The sequence below is a fragment of the Capricornis sumatraensis genome, chromosome 2 (assembly GCF_032405125.1).
Source record: "Capricornis sumatraensis isolate serow.1 chromosome 2, serow.2, whole genome shotgun sequence".
NCBI classification, from domain to species: Eukaryota; Metazoa; Chordata; class Mammalia; order Artiodactyla; family Bovidae; genus Capricornis; species Capricornis sumatraensis.
This window is the reverse complement of record NC_091070.1, coordinates 44,852,868-44,872,815: the sequence shown is the minus strand read 5'-3', so window position 1 is coordinate 44,872,815 and position 19,948 is coordinate 44,852,868. Positions and strand designations below refer to the sequence as shown.

Below are 19,948 nucleotides of genomic sequence, written 5' to 3'. Positions count from 1 at the left end.
CTGTCGGCCCATCCTATTCCAATTGTACTTGGTCCCAAGAGTTTACCTGGCTTAGAGTTCAGGTTGTGGCATATCCAACATCTTAAAAATCAACTCTGGAGTTAAACTTTTAGTTTATAAGTATTAATAGTTTAGAATTAAGAAGGACTTTGGGTGCTATTTAATCATTAAAATGAGGGAAACTATGACCCAGAGAGGGTATGCAGTTGCTCAAAGTCATGAAATTGGTAAATGACAGGTCAAAGATCAGAGCCTGATTCAGAGAAATTTCTATAATGGAAGAGTGGTGCTTATTTATATACTGGAGTGCTCTACTAGTCTTGGGGAAGAAGAGAAGCCTTTGCCCAGAAGCAGGGGGATATAATAAATATTGGAGTCCCTTAAAAACTGCTGGGCATGTGGATCCTGGATCCTAAATCTCCTGGAAAAGAAAATGTATCTGGTGTGTGCTTGATATCACTGTGTGTTTGTGTGTATTTGTACAAATATGTGTGATCCATCTGATCAATCTCAACCTTATCTCCTTTCAGAGTTCTCTTTTTCCCCATGGTATAGGAAAGGGCTTCTACATAATGAAGTTTAAATTTTTTGGTATAACATTTTATCACGCATGCGTGCATGCTCAGTTGCTCAGTCATGTCTGACTCTTTGCAATCCCATGAACTGTAGCCTACCAGGCTCCTTTGTCCATGGGATTTTCCAGGCAAGAATACTGCAGTGAGGGTGCCATTTCTTTCTCCAGGGGATCTTTCCGACTCAAGGATCAAACCTGCATCTCATGCATTGGCAGGTGGATTCTTTACCACTGAGCCACCTGGGAAGCCCCAACTTTATATCATAAAGACTTGAAATAGTATTTGAAAGGCAGTACAGTTTAGGATAAGAGTTCCCACTAATATTTCCTTTTCATCAGACTAGTGGAAGCCTCTTCACCTTGTTTATTGTTGGAAAGCATGCTGGGAGAATTTTGTCAAGGTAGCTGTCACACAGGGGATACTGACAGAACTGATCGTGCAGGAATTAAGAAGAGATAATTTGTCTAATTATATTATAGAAGGGAATCCAAAGACTGCTGATACTGTCCTTTGATTAATGTATCTGAGAACATTAAAATGTTCTAAATGACTGAAAAAGAGAAAGGTGGTACTGGTCCTACAATGAGAACTGATTAAGAGTGATTTATCTTGAAATCATTTGTATAGAGGCAGTGAGAGTATCTGAGTCTAGAAATTCAAATAAAAGGGAATGAATTGATGACTGTGAGATTCAAGGATTTTTTTTAGAAATGAGAATTATATGCAAGCTTTTACTGTTAAGTATTAAATATTCCTTAGTATGTCACCTCGGTCCTAATTTTCCCCATAGTATGGGAGTCAAAGTGTCAGAACAGGCTGTTTACCAGCCCTGGTAGTGTGATGTGAACTACTTAATCAGGCCTGAGTTGGATATTCCCATTGTACTTTTCAAATTTTCTGAAATAATGTGGTAACTCCCATTTCTCAACGAAAAAACAGCCTTTATCATAGAAAAATCTTTGTACTTTGGAAACTTATTATGGGTACTTTTGATTCTACCACTTTGGTGTCTCTTAAACCCACCTGCCTGTCTCAGTCAAGACCACCACAGTCTTTGTTCAGACTTTCATACCTTTTCATCCGGACCCCCTGCCACTCATATCCACATTGCTGCCAGAGTGATTTTACTGATTGGATTGTTTGTTTTCTGTTTAAAACCCTGAAGTAGCACTCTGTGACCTGTAGGTAAACTTCAAATTCCTTAACATCTCATGTAAGATCTTTGTGATCCACTTCTTACTAACCTCTGTGGCCTTATCTGTCATTACTTCATGTTCTAGCCAAATGTTCTCCTTTCCCTGGAATGTTTCTTTCCTAACTTCTTCCCTTGTTTTCTCTTACTCATCTTTCTAGACTTTGCTGGATCATCTCTAGGGAGCCTTCCTTGATCACCTCTTCTTCTCAATACCTCATTGCATTTATTCTAGTCTTTAACTATTAGTTTGTCTTTCCTCTCAGACCATCAACCACTGGAGCATACAGATCATAGCTTTTTAAACTTGTATCCCTTGTATCTAGCACTATGTTTGGTGTGTAGTAGGTGTTTGCTAAATGCTTGTTGGATAAGTAAATCTCTTTTAAAAGACAAAAAGGTCATCTTCTGTAGTGAAATAACTTCCCAATCTTGTGGTGTGTAGGATAGTTCCACTAAAAACCCCTAAGTCATCTTGTCTCTCTGTAAATTAAGGGCACAAAGGATACCACCTTTATGAACTTGTTCAGTTAATTTGATGGGTTGTAGCTGATTGCTAGTTTCATCTCAGGAAGTTTTAGTTCCTGCTTCTGTCCCAGTCAAAGTCATAGCCAAGGCAGATTTATTCCTAGACTCACTTTCACTCAGTGCACATTTACTAAGCATTTGTGATGTGTAGACTCTGGACTAGGTGCTGGATATTAACAGTATGGTAACATAGGTCCTTATCCTCAAAGAAATGTTAGTCTTATGAGCAAGTTCATCACCTAGAGTTTTGAGTCACTGTATGAGTGAATTAAAGATGTATGTAATAATAGATAGTCTTTGAGTTCTAACATATCAGCCAGCAAATGAACTGTTTATTCTCTGCTAATGAGGGTACTTTAGTAAGAACTGGAATTTGTGAGAGATACTACTTTATGGACTGTTAGCCAGTAGACAATTTGTCTTTTTAATTAAGTAGTATTTTCTTCTAAGTTCACTTGCTGTAACTCCTATCTCTTCTTTTTTTTTTGATAAATTCTAGTATTTATTAAATTATAAAGTCTGTAATCAAAAAAAATGTGGATCAAGAGAAACTTCTAACTACAAGGACTAGACAGCAAAGCCTATGAGAATGCCATGAAATGTGTTACAGACAAGATTCTGAAACATAAGTTATAAGCTGTTTTCTTTACATTTCCATTTCAGTAACTTTACTATTAAGTAGTTGTTATTCTTCTATTTTAAAACCCCAAATTCACATTTGTTCTCACGTTATTTAAGCTTTCTGTTCGTACTGATACCAGATATCTCATAGGTGCCATATTTTAGTAATGGTTTTATGTCAGTCCATGCAGAAAAACATGAACCAATGCAGTAGTCAGATGAGAACCAATTAATGCACAGATAATACACACACGCTGGCCGAAAGAACTGAAGGTATTTTAAAAAACTATAAAATAAACAGACCTCAAGAAAACTGCATTATTACTAAACAGCTCTCAACTATTAACACCCAAGTTCTTTATACTAAATAAATTTCTCAACAGAGATGTGTTAGACATTTTAATTACAGGGCTATCCTTCCCATACCCCTTCCCACCCCAACTCCCAAAATGCACTACTAGGGATGAGTATAATGTCACGTGGGCAGAAATTTACAGATAACCATTTTCATCTTGAGCATGGGTCTGAAAACTTTTATTTAAACGTCTGTTACTGTGCACTGTCCATCAGGCCTTCGAGATCTGACACTCACTGTTCCACCCGCTGCCACTGATCGATCAGTTCCTGATCAATCAGATACTGTCTGATTTGGATTAGGAACCAGAAGTCTCTGTTGGGTCAAGGAGTGTTGTGCAACAAGCGCAGATACATCCTCACTGTCACTACTGGCATCGGATTCGGTTTCTTCAATCGAAGTGTCTGGTGCTGGTACCCTGCCTGAAGATGGTGATTCATGCTCTTCTTCTCCTTCCCCTCTATGACTCCTTTCCGCTATGCTGTCTCCACCAAGTTGTAAATGTGCAAAAGAGTCTTCCAGAGAAGCACTTGCATCAGGGGATGGTGTGGCGGGGCTTGTTAGCTGACCATCTACTGACGTCAGGGGCCACACAGACGACGACTGAACAGAAGCTCCACTCTGAGCCGGCACACTGTCCGCTCCGTCAGCAGAGCTCTCTCTTGCTAGGTTTACGGTATTAGCATCACAGTCCAGCCTAAGTCCGGCTACTCCTTTCTTTGGTATATCTATTATATTCCGCTTGATCTTCCTGTGACGTCCATGTTCGTTTCTCCTATACTGTACCATATTTTCAAGATCGGCAACATACAGAAACCCGGCAATCAACATTTCAGTGCTCTTTTTACCTTTGGAAAAAGCATCTTCCAGCTCTCTGCTAGTGCTCTCGTCATACTGCCACCACCCATTTCTTCCTTCATAATACCAAGCATATTCACCGTTTCCTCTACTTGCTGCCTTGAGTTCTTCTGGTGACAACAACGTTGGCTTATCAAGGAAATCTTCGGGAATTTCTTGTCGACAGAGGGCACATCGCTTTCCAAGCCATGAAGCTCCCTTCACACATAGATAGCAGAAAACATGCTTACAAGGCAGACTGACTGGGTGAACACATGTTTTCAGACAAATGGCACATTCAGGGACAGTTAGAGAAGGTGCAGTGTTAGAACAGGACTCATTTGCTTTCCTGTTCGTAGGAAGCATGTTTATAGAGTGATCAATTTCTCCACAGCCAGCCATCATTTCTATTACAGACCCCACAGATGCCTGCCACAAAAATAAAATCTCATCTTCATGAGTCATCAGCCAGTTTGCAGAATTTTCTCCTCCATTGCTGGATCATCCTGTGCTCTGTGGCCAGAGCTGAAGCCGCCTCGCCGTCTTTTTTCACTCCTGTCTCTTCTGAAGGTGGTTGACAACAGTGCTGTAATATACAAAAATAATTTTGTTTATTAATAAAGTAATATATTTGAGATATGTACACACAAAAAATTCAGACTATTACAGATTCATTCTTAGATGCAATGCTCTCAAATTTAATGCTTGATATCTCTTCTCCTTCTCTATTCATTGTTACTTGGTAAGTTGTTATTTTTATTAGGAAATGTTGTTCCTTGGGTTCCTTCTCACAATTTTGCATGTGTGAACCAGCAAGAACTCACCTTGGCTCATTGATGAGAGCACAGAGAAAATGATGTTAATCACATTTAGAAGTGGGCAGTAATGTCAGTTACTCTTCTTTGTTTTACAGAGATGAACGAAATCAGTCCATCATTGTAAGTGGAGAGTCTGGGGCAGGAAAAACAGTCTCAGCTAAGTATGCCATGAGATACTTTGCAACAGTCAGTGGTTCTGCCAGTGAAGCCAATGTTGAGGAAAAGGTGTTGGCTTCCAACCCCATCATGGAGGTAAGACAGCAGCAGCCACGGCCTTCCAACTGTATCCTCTCCATAAGAACCACACTGAAGAATTTGATTGAAACAGCCCATGTCAGAAAGTTTGGGACCTCCCAACCACTAAGAGTAGGAAAATACTGTTCCAGATATTAGTAAGAGATCTAGGAAAAGTAAAATTCAGTAAAGTAGACATTTTAAGTAAAGTCCAGCTATAAAGGATTCCACTGTATTCCATAAACCTGTGTTTTTAACCTACCACTACATTGTTGCCTCCAAGTAGCTGGCAATGGCACTTCTTTTCCTCAATTAATGGAGTTGTGTCTATTGCTGCTTGTACTGGAAGAATAAGCTACTCCTTTCCCCCCAATCCTGAGCTTATTTAAGCTCCTGCTGAAACGCAGGATTCACTATGCTCAAGCATGAATGAGTTTTATTCTTCCTTTACCCACATTTCGTTTTCTGTATGTACGATAACCTGTTTAGCTGTAAGTTTTTATATTTTTCCAGGTAGAATTATCAACGTAAATCATGATCTTGGAAACATTTTTCTGCATATTTCTGTCAAGCATATCACACAGTTTTAGATTAGAAAAAGAAATTTACTAATATAAACTCTTGAAAAAAGAAAGATCTGTGAAAAGATGTCCTTTTCCCCCCTTTTGTTAATTTAACTTAAAAAAAATTTTTTTATAATGTTGTGTTGGTTTCTTCCATTCAGCAACATAAATCAGCTATAATTATATATACATCCTCTCCCTCCCTAGCCTCCATCCCATTCCCCCCTCCATCCCATCCTTCCAGGTCATCACAGAGCTCCAGACTGGGTTTCCTGTGCTACATAGCAACTTCTCACCAGCTATCCATCTTACACCCAATTGTGTATATATGTTGATGCTACTTTCTCCATTTGTCTCACTTTCTCTCTCCCCCAAGACCATTCTCTAATGGAGTCCATCTGTATCTCCATTCCTTCCTGCCAATAAGGTCATCAATACCATTTTTTCAGATTCCCTATATATGTGTTAATATATTTGTTTTTCTCTTTCTGATTTACTTCACCCTGTATAACAGGCTCTAGGTTCATCCAACTCACTAGAACCGACTCAAACTCATTGAAAAGATATCCTTTCAAAAGTAGACTATATAGACAAAGTAGATATGCTCAGACCAAAGAAAACAGACCTTTTCATATGAAAATTTGAGTATTTTATGATTTGTAACTGGAGGATTATTTGTGTATTGATGTGATTTTCGGAAAGATACATTAAAAGGAGAAAATAAGTCTCAGTAAATGGAGGGAAATGACTTTGGACATGCAGAAACAAACCTTTTTTTTTTTTCACTAATAATCCTAGTCAGCATTCTTTATTCCTGTTTCTTTCCTTTTGTCAAGTTTTATTTGTCACCCAAACACAGATGGCGTTTAGAACTGGCCTGGTGCACCAGTGATACAAGTGGTTTTTGCACTAATCAGTCCAGAGGTAATTGTGCCTGGTGTGCAGTGCTGTGTGTGACACTTTATTATAGTATGCGGTGACCCCTTGCCCACAGGGCTACCTTCTAGAGCAGCAGGACTTCTGTTCTTGGGATTGAGAAAATAAGAGATGTTGGGGACGTTAAGAGCCTCCTGGACTGGGGGAGCTATGGAAAGAGAACTGGAAATGTTTTCTGAAATAGCACGTACAAGAGAAAACAGATGCTTATGTCAAAAGAAAGCAGTAAAGATCTTAAGAAAATACTAGATTGTGAAAGAATTTAAACTATATAGATATAATGGTGGATCCTACTCATGTTACTATTGTTGATAATATAAGTATAGCCCATTTCTTGTTTTGGTTTAGATAACAGCAGGGATTTACTTTCTGTTGCTCTTTTTACTGTTTTTGATCGTAACAACAAATTCTTGGTGTTCAACAGTAGTTTAGTCCATTCTTAGTCCCTAACATTAGAAGATACCAAAGTCTTGATTATGACGGCGGTAGGAAACCCCATCTCTTCTAGATTCAGACCATATAATAACATATAAGTCTGGAATGAAGCTTCTGGAATATGTCTAGTTGAATGAAATATTTTATGAAAATAACTACATTTTTTCCTACAACACAGATTTGTGTTATGTAAGAGTGATATTAAAAATTTGAAATGGCTACAGATACTACTTTTTAAATACAGTTATAAGGAATTTACTTCATTCACTAGGAAGAATAAAAAAAGATAAAGACAGCAGTTATACATTTAAAAAAATTAATTTATTAAAATGTTTAATGACAGCAGTTATGCTTAGCTGCTTCATTCTATAATATTGTTTAGTTTCTCTGCAGGAATTTGGATTAATAAAATTTATTAAAGAGATAACTACTTTTCAACATAAAGGGCATCCCAGTTTGAAAGGTTAAAATGGAATATAGGGCTGAAAAATGGTGGCAAAGGGTTTACAGTTACAGGAAGAAAACATAGGTAAAATATTGAATATGTGACCTAGAAAATTTGTAGCTTTTAAGCCTGCCTCGGGATTATGTCTCTGTATCAGAGCCCTTTACTGTGATGTCAAGAAAGGCATGTCTGTGTCTCCAGTGATTACAGTCATCCCACACCTTGAACATTGTAGCCCAGTGACTTATGGGATTTGCACATAATCCTTTGGAAAGCCAGCAGCTCCTCATCCTCAGCATAGACTCCTTTTGAAAAATACAAATGATGTACAGAGAAATAAATGATTCTTTTTTGCTCAATTTTATGACATTTGCTTTTTTGCCCTTCTTATTTCCTGGAAATTTTTATCCTAAGATAGGGACCAGGAAGTGATGGGGACACACTGGGTCTTAATAGTTCTTTTTACTCTTTAATAAATTGTAGTTGAAGATTTCCATCTCCATTTAGTAAAGAATAATAATGCACTCAACATGTCATTGAAATCAGTAGTGAAATCAAGACCACAAAACTTCTTTCCTTTAACAATTTCTTGCTGATTGAAATGAAAATAGCATTAGGAAGGCTGTTATAAATACAGTACTTGTAAGGCTGATGAAATACTTAGGGGGAAAGGACAAAAGGCACTGTTTATATCCAGAACCTTGTTTCCATATTGGGTTAAAGGCTTAGAATCATATAGTTTTATTTTTGAAAGGGATGCTACTGCTCATCTATTCTAGAAGCTGAAGCTGAATGGTTCTTTGAAGACCTGCAAGACCTTCTAGAACTAACACCCAAAAAAGATGTCCTTCTCATCACAGGGGACTGGAATGGAAAAGTAGGAAGTCAAGAGAGTACTCTGTTACCTGTACTCCAGTTACTTGGAGTAACAGGCAAGTTTGGCCTTGGAGTACAAAATGAAGCAGGGTAAAGGCTAACAGAGTTTTGCCAAGAGAATGCACTGGTCTTAGCAAACACCCGCTTCCAACAACACAAAAGATGAGTCTACCCATAGACATTACCAGATGTTCAATATTGAAATCAGGCTGATTATATTCTTTGCAGCTGAAGATGCAGAAGCTCTATACAGTCAGCAAAAACAAGACCTGGAGTTAACTGTGGCTCAGGTCATGAACCCCTTATTGCCAAATTCAGACTTAAATTGAAGAAAGTAGGGAAAACCACTAGGCCATTCAGGTATGACCTAAATCAAATCCCTTATAGTTATACAGTAGAAGTGACAAATAGATTCTAGGGATTAGATCTGGTAGACAGAGTACCTAAAGAACTAGGGACAGAGGTTCGTAACAATACAGGAGGTGGTGATCAAAACCATCCCCAAGAAAAAGAAATACAAAAAGGCAAAATGGTTGTCGGAGGAGGCCTTACAAATAGCTGAGAAAAGAGAAGTGAAAGGCAAAGCAGCTCCTTGGGCTTTGAAATCACTGCAGATGGTGTCTGCAGCCATGAAATGAAAAGACACTTGCTTCTTGGAAGAAAAGATATGACAAACCTAGATAGCATATTAAAAAGCAGAGATATTACTTTGCTGACAGATGCCTGTATAGTCAGAGCTATGGTTTTTCCAGTAGCCATGTAGAGATGTGAGAGTTGGACCATAAAGAAGGCTGAGCATCGAAGAATTGATGATTTTGAACCGTGGTCTTGGAGAACACTCTTGAGAGTCCCTTGGATTGCAAGGAGACCAAACCAGTCAATCTTAAAGGAAATCAATCCTGAATATTCATTAGAAGGATTGATGCTGAAGCTGAACATCCAGTACTTTGGCCATCTGATGCAGAGAGCCGACTCATTAGAAAAGACCCTGATGCCGGGGAAAGATTGAAGGCAGGAGCAGAAGGGGATGACAGAGGACGAGATGGTTGGATGGCATCACCAACTCAATGGACATGAGTTTGAGCAGGCTCTGGGGTATGGTGAAGGGCAGGGAAGTCTTCCGTGTTGCAGTCCATGGGGTCGCAGAGTCTTACACAACTGAGCCACTGAACAGCTACTGCTTGTCTAGTCTAGTCAGTTAACACATGAGGACACTAATGCTCTTCAGAGGATTAAATGATGCAAGTTGGTGGTAGGGCCTGCTGTGATACGCAGATCTTTAGACCTGTATTTCATTTACTCCTCTACCATTCTTTGCTACATGTTCATATACCTTATACTCAAAGACAAAAGGATCTGTTTCAACCCTGGCAACTCACTGCTCCTTCTCACAGAGTGTAGTGATTTTGGCAGGTCCACTCCACACTCTGAGGAGATCCAAGGGAGGTGACATGTGGAGGTTGGGATAGGAGTCGGGAGGGAGGAGAAGCTGTGGACCACCCTCTCCCAGCTTGCGTAGTTGATGGGGAAGGTGCTGAGGACAGCGCCCCGGAAGCACTCAGTGACTCTTACTGCTCTGCCGCTGCTACCACATGTAACCTCATCTGCTCTTTGACAGAGTGTGTTGTGTTGAAAGAAAACTTTGCATTGATCCATTAGTTTCATTTTCTAAACAAAATAAAATAACAGGAATATATGGAGACTTTTTGTTGTGTATTTTGTAGTGTCAAGTTTTGCTGGAAAAGTAGTTTCCAGCCATTCTTTCCATCTTTAATGTTAATCTTAAATTTAGCAGTGTTCTCATTGTCAGAACAGAATAGGATAATACCTGTCATATTTCAGAGACTAAACATGTTTCTTTGATTGATCAGAGATTCTAATGTGTTAACGTTTGTGGCTGTGCTACTACTGTTTTTGTCACTTGTGCCTTTTTTCCTTATATTGCTTTCTTAATGCTGCAGAGCATTCTCATATCTTTCTGCTGCGGTTTCAGAGTACTAATCCTAGTAGTCACAGGCTTTGCATAGGGAAAGATATTAATTATATGAAATTATCTAATTAAGCATTTAATATATGCACTGTGTGAACCCTTGCTTTTCTAACTGTAGCATGCTTTTTGCTTTGCCTTGAAGGTAAAAAGTATAGAAGCATGTCACCTAAATCAGAAGGCAGTGAGAATGCCATTTAAGTGTTTAAGATTGTATTAAAAATTTAGCAGAAAGTTACATTCTCTACATTCTGTAGCAGATGTCTTGCAAATTAGATACCACTATCAAATTCAAAGCCAAATTTTATTGTCTCTGGTTTCTGAAAATTGCTTTGAATTGAGGGGGTAATTACTAACACTCCACTAATAAGCAATTCAGCTGAAACAAAGAGACCCTGAACACCAGGGCAATATTTCCAGGAAAATATTAATTTGTTTTAGCCAGTTTTTTACATGAAACAGACTGCATTTCAAGAAATCAAAACCCTAGTTATTTAACCTGGATGACTTGTGCCTAGGCAGCCACTGGTCCCATCCGTTCTTTTCCTTTGCTGACATGAATGAGTGTGTTCCATGCCTTCTTCCATGGTGAAGACCTCCCAACCGCTGGCCTCCTGTCTGCTGTTTCTGAAAATCACTTGTGTGAAAATAACAAGGCTGATACCGACTATTAGTATATACCTGTGTCATTGTGCAGTGACAAAGCATGCAGTTTGCAGGGGCAAAATTGGTTCTGTTTTTAAAGGAATCACTTTTAAAAGGTTGTGTTCACCTCTGTTCTGTCTCTCCCTGAACAAATCTGTTCATGTCAGGGCATGAATTACACTTATAAAACCGCATTTTTTCCCCCTTGTTTTTCAGTCCATCGGAAATGCTAAAACAACCAGGAATGATAATAGTAGCCGTTTTGGGAAGTATATTGAGATTGGTTTTGATAAGAGATATCGAATCATCGGTGCCAATATGAGAACTTACCTTTTAGAGAAATCCAGAGTGGTGTTCCAGGTAAGCCAGGCCAGTATACATACAGATTGCTGTATCATTCCAGAGCTCACTTTATTCCCAGATTCTCTTGAGCATGTTATGTCAGTATTACTACAAACTACATCTGGACAGAAACATGTGAAACAATGCCTGTCAGAGAATACCCCTTAGACTAATAGTCTTGGTACTGGACAGTGATTTAGGTTTAATGGTTTTTACTGTTTCCTCCAGACGCTTGTACGAAAAGATTAGTTAAGAAGAGGTGCTGATAGTTTAGTCTTGTCTGTCACATTTCCCAGTTGATAGGGAAGACATTGGTCTATGCTTCAGTGAGTTATAGCTTGAACTCAGTTCAAAAAAAATGTTCTTGACCTTTTTCCTTCCTTCTTTTCTTTCAGAATATGGTATTGTTTAGATAGAATGTTGGGAGTTAATAGGTCCTCATAACTCACTTGTGAACCACTGTCAGAGAACACACTCAAGTCTACGTATTGGTATAAGACTTTCATTCACAAATATGCTCCTAGTCCTTTTGAAGGAGGGAGTGGGGGTGGCTTCCAGGATCTCAGTTCCCCAACCTGGGATTGAACCCAGGCCTTGCAATGAAAATCTGGAATCCTTCCCATCCCCAGGGAACTCCTGCTCTTACTCCTTTTTTATTTGTGAATGGGAAACACTATACATTACAACACTGACAGACATGTTTATGCTCTGGGAATGTGGACTTACCGTCGGAAAACTCCTAGTATAGGACTGCGGGTGACCCACTGCAAACTGTGAGATGGGGTTCCTCTAGCTCCTTCACTGGATGCCTGCCTCATGGAGATTCCAGTAGCCCTGGGACTGCCATATAGCTGAGTCTATAGTTTCCATCACACAAGTCTATTAAGGCTTAGAACGTGTGTAGGAAAAACATACTGAAAGTCATGAGTTTGGGCAGCCTAGAACTATTCAGGCTTTGACTTTAGGGACGTGCCTGATTTGTGGCTACCTAAATGTAATACTGTGAACTGTGGTGTTGGAGAAGACTCTTGAGAGTCCCTTAGACTGAAAGGAGATCCAACCAGTCCATTCTAAAGGAGATCAGCCCTGGGTGTTCTTTGGAAGAAATGATGCTGAAGCTGAAACTCCAGTACTTTGGCCACCTCATGAGAAGAGTTGACTCATTGGAAAAGACTCTGATGCTGGGAGGGATTGGGGGCAGGAGAAGAAGGGGACGACAGAGGATGAGATGGCTGGATGGCATCACCGACTCGATGGATGTGAGTCTGAATAAACTCCAGGAGTTGGTGATGGACAGGGAGGCCTGGCGTGCTGCAATTCATGGGGTCGCAAGGAGTGGGACACGACTGAGCAACCGAACTGAACTGAACTGAAATGTAATACCTGATTTGTATAGTAAAGCAATAGTTACCCTCCTCCATTGTTCTAATATCTAGATACATGCAGAACAGTATTATTGTACACACATGTATGCTCGAATGGGTTAAAAAAATATTTAGTAGCCAAAAGAAACAATGGGGGAAATATATGATCTAAGAGAAGACTGAATCTAAATAGTACAAATTTGATTGATAGGTAGACAATGAAATGGAAAATTGGTATGGTGACCAAAGGCTAGTAGTGGGGCCTAACCCTTCTTGTCTAGAAACTGTGAAGCAATTCTAGCTGTTCCCCAAGCCTCAAGGCTGTATAATATTGAGGATGTTTGGTTATATCAAAGTGAGTCAGACAGAGAGTACATATTTGATATTCCTTCATGTACAAACATGATCAAATCATTTCTGTAGATTCTCCAGCTTTTCTAGTTGTCTGTGTACTGAACCCCCTAAAATATTGCCTGAAAAGTGAAACTGGCTCAGTCGTGTCCGACTCTTTGTGACCGCATGGACTCTACAGTTCATGGAATTCTCCAGGCCAGAATACTGGAATGGGTAGCCTTTCCCTTCTCCAGGGGATCTTCCCAACCCAGGGATCGAACCCAGGTCTCCTATATTACAGGCAGATTCTTTACCAGCTAAGCCACAGGGAAGCCCAAGAATACTGGAGTGGGTAGCCTATCCCTTTCCAGCGGATCTTCATGACCCAGGAATCAAACCGAGGTCTCCTGCATTGCAGGTGGATTCTTTACCAACTGAACTATGAGCGAAGCCCTCATATTGCCTATTCGTACTTATAGTCATTGGTATATTGTTTGTTTGTTTAGGGTCTTCTGTCCATGTAATAAGTTTTCTTTACCAGACACCAGCCCCCAATATGCATGACCTTGGCCTTACTTGCTGTATTCTTCTGTCAACTGAGTTCAGCTGGTAGAGAGTCTCCCTGCAGTGCTGGAAACCTGGGTTCAGTCCCTGGGTTGGGAAGATCCCCTGGAGAAGAGAAAGGCTACCCACTCCAGTATTCTGGCCTGGAGAATTCAATGTACTGTATAATCCATGGGTTCACAAAGAGCGGACACAACTGAGTGACTTTTACTTTTACCTTCTGTGAACTGAATACACTGCAGAATTCAGGAGTATGATGATAGAATATAAGAATTACGTTTTGTATGAGCAGTATTATTACATTGTATTTTGAAAGTATATATGTGGAAGAAGGCAGTCAGAAAATACTAAGAAATGGTCTTAGAATTGTACACAATTTATTTTCTGTCTGAAATATATTTTTATTGATTTTTAAATGTATAATCTAAATTGATATGGATGATGCAGTGCATTCATGGATTTCTTACAAACAAGTACAGTAGAGGGTCCAGTCTAAGATATGGGAAAGATGGGACTTTTTCCCCGGAGTGTTAGGAAGACCATGAATCTAAGAGGTACTGTGAGAAAATATGAGTATTGGGCCAACAGAGATTTTAGTATCCCCAAAAGTCACTGATCTCATGACAGTGCCATATAGCAAGCTGTTTACTAGTTTAAAAAGCATAACTGTCACATATATTATGTTGAATGTGACCAACAGATACACTCACACAGATGCACATAGTTAATAAATCACTTTTCAATAATCATAGATATTAAACATAAAACTTTTCTGAGTTTTAGATTAAAATTCTCTAATTGAAAACTCTTCTTATTTCAAAGGCAGAAGAGGAGAGAAACTATCATATCTTCTATCAACTTTGTGCCTCAGCAAACCTACCTGAATTTAAAGTGCTGCGATTAGGTATGAATATGACATTAGATTTATTGTGCTGGTATTATCTTCTGTTTATTTCCAAGTTCATAACTTTACTTCTTAAAAAGGAGATTATCTTGTACTGAAATATTTATGGATGAAATAAGAGGTCTACAGTTGGCCTCAAGATAACCCATGGGATGGATAAGGGGTAAGTGGCTGTATAAATGGAACAAGATTAGTCTTGAGTTGATACTTGTTTATGTGATGAGTACACAAGGGCTCATTATACTAGTTTCTCTACTTTTGTGTATGTTTGAAATTTGCCTTGTTTAAAAGGAAAGAAAATATAAAGGAGCTTATGTGGTAGAACCATATGAAGTCTCTGATGAAGAAAGCAGGAAAGTGTTTGAAGAAATTATCCTAGCATGTAGATTGAAATAAAACATTTAGGAAAGGACTGTTCACTTAAACTCTACAAACATTTTGCTCCATTATTTGAGTCTTGTATTAAAATGTAACTAAAAATACAGACAGTCAGACTCCAGACTCTATACAATTAATTATGCTTTCACTGCCTCTAAAGCAGAGTGGACATAAGGGTAGAAGTCAAGGCCTTTTCATAGACTGCAAATCTTTTAAAATTTTTTCCTTAATTGCAGGAGATGCAAATAACTTTCATTACACGAATCAAGGTGGCAGTCCTGTGATTGAAGGAGTAGATGATGCCAAGGAGATGGCACATACCAGGCAGGCCTGCACTTTGCTAGGTATGTAATCTTATCCTTGAATTCTTGGAAGCAATAGCTCTCTGACTCAAGCAACCTTTGATTTGGAATATTAGCTTAGCTTCATATTAAGTGGTGAAAATTTGGGGGAGATTTAGCTTTTTTTTTTTCAGATTTAACATTCTTCATAAAAAACATTTGGACATCAAATGGGCATGGAGTTTCTCTTGGGGATGATGGGAACTATACTGAAAATATGTTATGGTAATGATTGTACAACTTTGTAAATTTACCCAAAACTTTTGAATTGCATACTTAAGATGGATGAGTTTTATGATATGCACATTATTCTTCAATAAAGCTATTTAAAACATACATTCAGGGCTTCAGGGGAAAGAGATGGGACTGTTTACTTAAATTTTTACAAAATTTCAAACGTAGAGCTGAATGAAATGGGTCTCTATTCAGAAACTCATGTTTTATAGGATTTTTTTGTGTATTTGTTTTTTTTTCATTTTGGGTATGTTTTTGAGGCCTGGAAATGTGATTGAGCTGGCTTGGTGACAAAATAATGTATTACATGTAGTTTATTTGTTTCTGAAATGGCTCAGGTCACTGTTTTGTTTCTAGATTTAAAAAATATATTGGATCTACATATAAATAAATTGACCTTTAGAAATGTAGTATACAACTTTTAGTGCTGAATTATTTATTTAAATCTTTCATATGAATAACTCTATAGTCATATATTGGTATTTTGAGGAGTAACCTGAGATGAGTTAATTTAATTTAAAAGTATTGCTAATCAGAGTACTCTTGCCTGGAAAATCCCTTGGACGGAGGAGCCTGGTAGGCTGCAGTCCATGGGGTCGCTAAGAGTCGGACACGACTGAGCGACTTCACTTTCATGCATTGGAGAAGGAAATAGCAACCCACTCCAGTATTCTTGCCTGCAGAATCCCAGGGACAGGGGAGCCTGGTGGGCTTCTGTCTATGGGGTCGCACAGAGTAGGACACAACTGAAGTGATTTAGCAGCAGCAGCAGCAATCAGAGTATGATCCAGGACCACTATGGCGCATGTAAAAATTTAGAATCTCAGACTTACTAAACTAAAATCTACATTTTAACCAGATCCATTGGTGATTCACATATGCATATTACAGTTTAAGAAACACTGCTTTACTTCCAGTGCTAACTCTGTTTATAAACAGAAAATTGTGAATTTGAAAAAGCCATAACGCAGGAGATGGTAGAAACATTGCTTGTAAAATGAACTCTGAATTACCTGTATGCGACTGCATTTTTGGAAATAATTTTAATTTTTTTACTTAAACATAATATATATCTAATATTCTGGAAAAATCTTACCTTATTGAAAAGTGAAGCCTCATCTGGTAAAACACCAAGGGCTGACCTGCATTCTCATCCTGCCTGACCTTCAGGTCCTGCTCTAGTTCTTTGTTTAGGTACTCACTTGTCAGGCTGGGGCATAGCACCAGCCTGAACACTTTTAATTGTGTGGTCTCTCTGAATTATGCTTGGTCTGTAGTTAAAAGAAGTGATTGAATAATTTGACTTAAAACAATCTTACTGAGCCACAACTTGCATTTAGAGTAGAGCTAAATAGTAGTGTTAGTAAGATACTTAAATCGTGTGATGAATTTGTTTAGCACTTACCATGTGTCACACAGTGTGTTAACTTTACTAAGTGTATTTTCTCATTTAATGTTTACAAACTCCCTTTGAGATAGTCTCTAATGTCCCTGTGTCTCAAATCAGAAACTAGAAGGGTGAAGGTGTCTGCCTGTGTGAGATGGCAGGTCAGGAGCAGAGCCCGCTTCCAGCTGAGGTCTGTCTCACTGCACAACCCGTGGTCTAAACCATAGTGCTAAAGTGCATCATGTATTAAGGTCAACAAAGGTGAAAGTGTTGTTAACTATGGCACATTATAATGTGTACAACATCTGGCAGTATTCAGCTGTTAAAAATTAAACTCTTAAAAAGTTAAATTATCTGCTTTAATTGTTTAGTTCCTATTCTGAAATTAATCACTGTTCATTTACTCTGTTGTTTCAGGAATTAGTGAATCTTATCAGATGGGAATTTTCCGAATACTTGCTGGCATCCTACACTTAGGCAATGTTGTGTTTATGTCTCGAGATTCAGACAGCTGCACAATCCCTGTGAGTTCAGAGCAAGCTTCCTGTGATGACAGTTGATTTGTGTTTTAGTTTTGTTGATTCTTTATGGAAACAATGTGTTTGAAGTCTCTCTATTAACTAACATTAATAATTATCAGAGAGATAATTACTAGAAAGATACACTGTCTAGAGTAGAATTTTGAACCATCGATAAAGAAATGTGGATTCAGATCCCTGGTTCACAGTGATTGCTTGTGTGTGTGTGAGGGATAGGGGAGAAAAGAACTATGTGTGAGCTGTATAAACAGAGGTGGGAAATATTAGATGTGAAAGTTGGATTGGTGAGTCTACAGTGAAGATCTTGTTTGGCCCATGACACACATACCAGAATTGATAAGTTTATTTGTCCTGTGGAATATGGATTAAAAGTTACTGAAGAAATTGTTAGCAGTGATTACTCCTGGGAAAAGGAATTAGATGACTGGAGAGATATGGTGTCTTCACTATGATTTACATATTCTTCCCCATGTAGAGATGACTACACACTGAGAATTAAAATCCAGTTCATTTGTTTAAACTGTAATAAAACCTAATAGTCTCAGAATGTTCTCATTGGGCATTGTGATTTGCAGTATTTTCTGATCACCCCTATCAAAGATCACACACAATGCACACACTCACACATACATGTAGATAATTATTAGGTGTTTTTTAACTTTGTTAAAATGGAGGCAGTTTTAATATTATTAACTCTTTTTTCATCTTGCTTCCTCAAGGATTATAATAGGAAACAATTCTGAGATTTATGTTTCACTCTTCAGACACCCAAGTTGATATTTGCAAATCTACGTGTAGATTAATTCATGTGACATAAATTTGGGTAAATTAGACTTTAGTTTTGAAATACATGTTTCAGCATCTCTGCCTGGGTTCAATCCCAGCTTTACTATTTATGCACTCTATGTTTTGGGGTGAGTTACTTAGCTTCTCTGAACCTTAGTTTCCTCATTTTTAAAATGAAAGAGTTTGTTTTTTACCAATTTTGGACTGGTTGCTCTGATCGCACTTCATACTGGATAAATTATATTCTAAAAATATTTGTAATTAATACATAAGAACTTTAATAAATATATAAGAAATATTTTAATATATATATAAACTGAGTGAAAAAAGAAACTCGGAACAGAGCAGAACCCTGAAGCATGGACTCACCTGAGAGGCGTTTGCTGAACCCAGTGACGTTGAGCTGTGGTTTTCATAACCAAGTGGAGTGTGGAAGACAAAAAACAAAGCCTCAGACTCCTATAAACAGGGGAACAGGAAGGCAAACTTCTCCCTAAAGCTGAGACCCTAAATGAGGAACATGGTCACCACCTCCTCCAAGAGTACAAAGAAAAATCAAGTCTTTAAGCTAGGCGGGGGGTAAGGGGGAGGGCAGAAATAGTTCCCTAAAAATTTAGAGCAATGAGCTGCCCCTCATGCTTATTTCCCAGTTTGTTTTCATAGTTCCTGGATGGTCCCCAACAGCAACATACACAAAACTTAGCTTAAATTGATCCTGGATTGGAGTGCCCTGGATGCCTGACAGAAGCAAATGCAAATCCATCTTCAATCCAGGCCTCGACAGAGTCCCATGAGAAGAGTTACAAGAAATACTGACTCATAGTCAAAAATCTCAAATCTCGTGATACAACAAAATAGAAAGAGCTAGGCAAAACAACAGATAGCAGTCAAACCTCCTAAGAAGGCTGAAAGAAATTAATAGCAGATTTGACACAACTGAATAGATAAGTGATAAGCTGAAAGACAGACATGAAGAAATGATCCAAAATGCAAGATGGGACCCACAGATGGAGCCATTAACAATAGTTAAAAGAGATGAAGAATGGAGTAACAGAATCTAATTTTAATATAATGAAAATTTCTAAGGGAAAGAAAGAAGAGAGTGAGGCAGACAAAATGTTTGAAGAGGTAATTACTAACAAATTTCAGAACCTGTGAAAATGACACTACACCACAGATTTGGAAAGGAGAAAAAATCCCAGATAGAATAAATAAAAAGAAACCCACCTCTAGGCTCACCATAATGCTACCACAGACAGTGACATACTAGTGTTGAAAAAGTAGCAATTAAACTGGTTGCTCACTTCCCAACAGCAATAATAGAAGTCAGAAAACAGTGGACCATCTTCAGTGTTCTAGAGTAAATAATTACCAACTTAGAATCATATATCCAGTAAAGATATCTTTTTAGAATGAGGAAAAGATAGATGTGTTTTTGGACAAATAGAAACTTGTGAGAATTGGTCACCAATAGGCCCTCACTAAAGGAAATATTAAAAGACACGGTTAAGACAGAAGGAAAGTGATCTGGATACAAGATCTAAAATTCCAGAGGGAATGGTGAATCAAAAAAATGGGCAAAATTTGATTAATTAAAAGAATAATAATTATGAATTGAGCTTCCCAGGTGGCACTAGTGGTAAAGAATCCACCTGCCAATGCAGGAGATGAGACATAAGAGATCCAGGTTCAGTCCCTGGGTTGGGAAGATCCCCTGGAGGAGGGCATG

The 19,948-nt window shown here is 38.4% G+C and overlaps 1 protein-coding gene and 1 pseudogene across 1 annotated transcript in view; one reads left to right on the top strand and one right to left on the bottom strand.

The window, feature by feature from the left end:
• MYO5A (myosin VA) overlaps positions 1-19,948 on the top strand; it is a 128,965-nt gene that overhangs the window by 23,965 nt on the left and 85,052 nt on the right. The window contains exons 5-9 of the mRNA XM_068992441.1: positions 5,022-5,178; positions 11,264-11,407; positions 14,473-14,554; positions 15,169-15,276; positions 17,312-17,418. Coding sequence (XP_068848542.1) covers positions 5,022-5,178; positions 11,264-11,407; positions 14,473-14,554; positions 15,169-15,276; positions 17,312-17,418 — 598 coding nt within the window. The remainder of the gene's footprint in view (positions 1-5,021; positions 5,179-11,263; positions 11,408-14,472; positions 14,555-15,168; positions 15,277-17,311; positions 17,419-19,948) is intronic.
• Positions 3,545-4,513, bottom strand: LOC138074152 (E3 ubiquitin-protein ligase RNF146-B pseudogene; annotated as a pseudogene).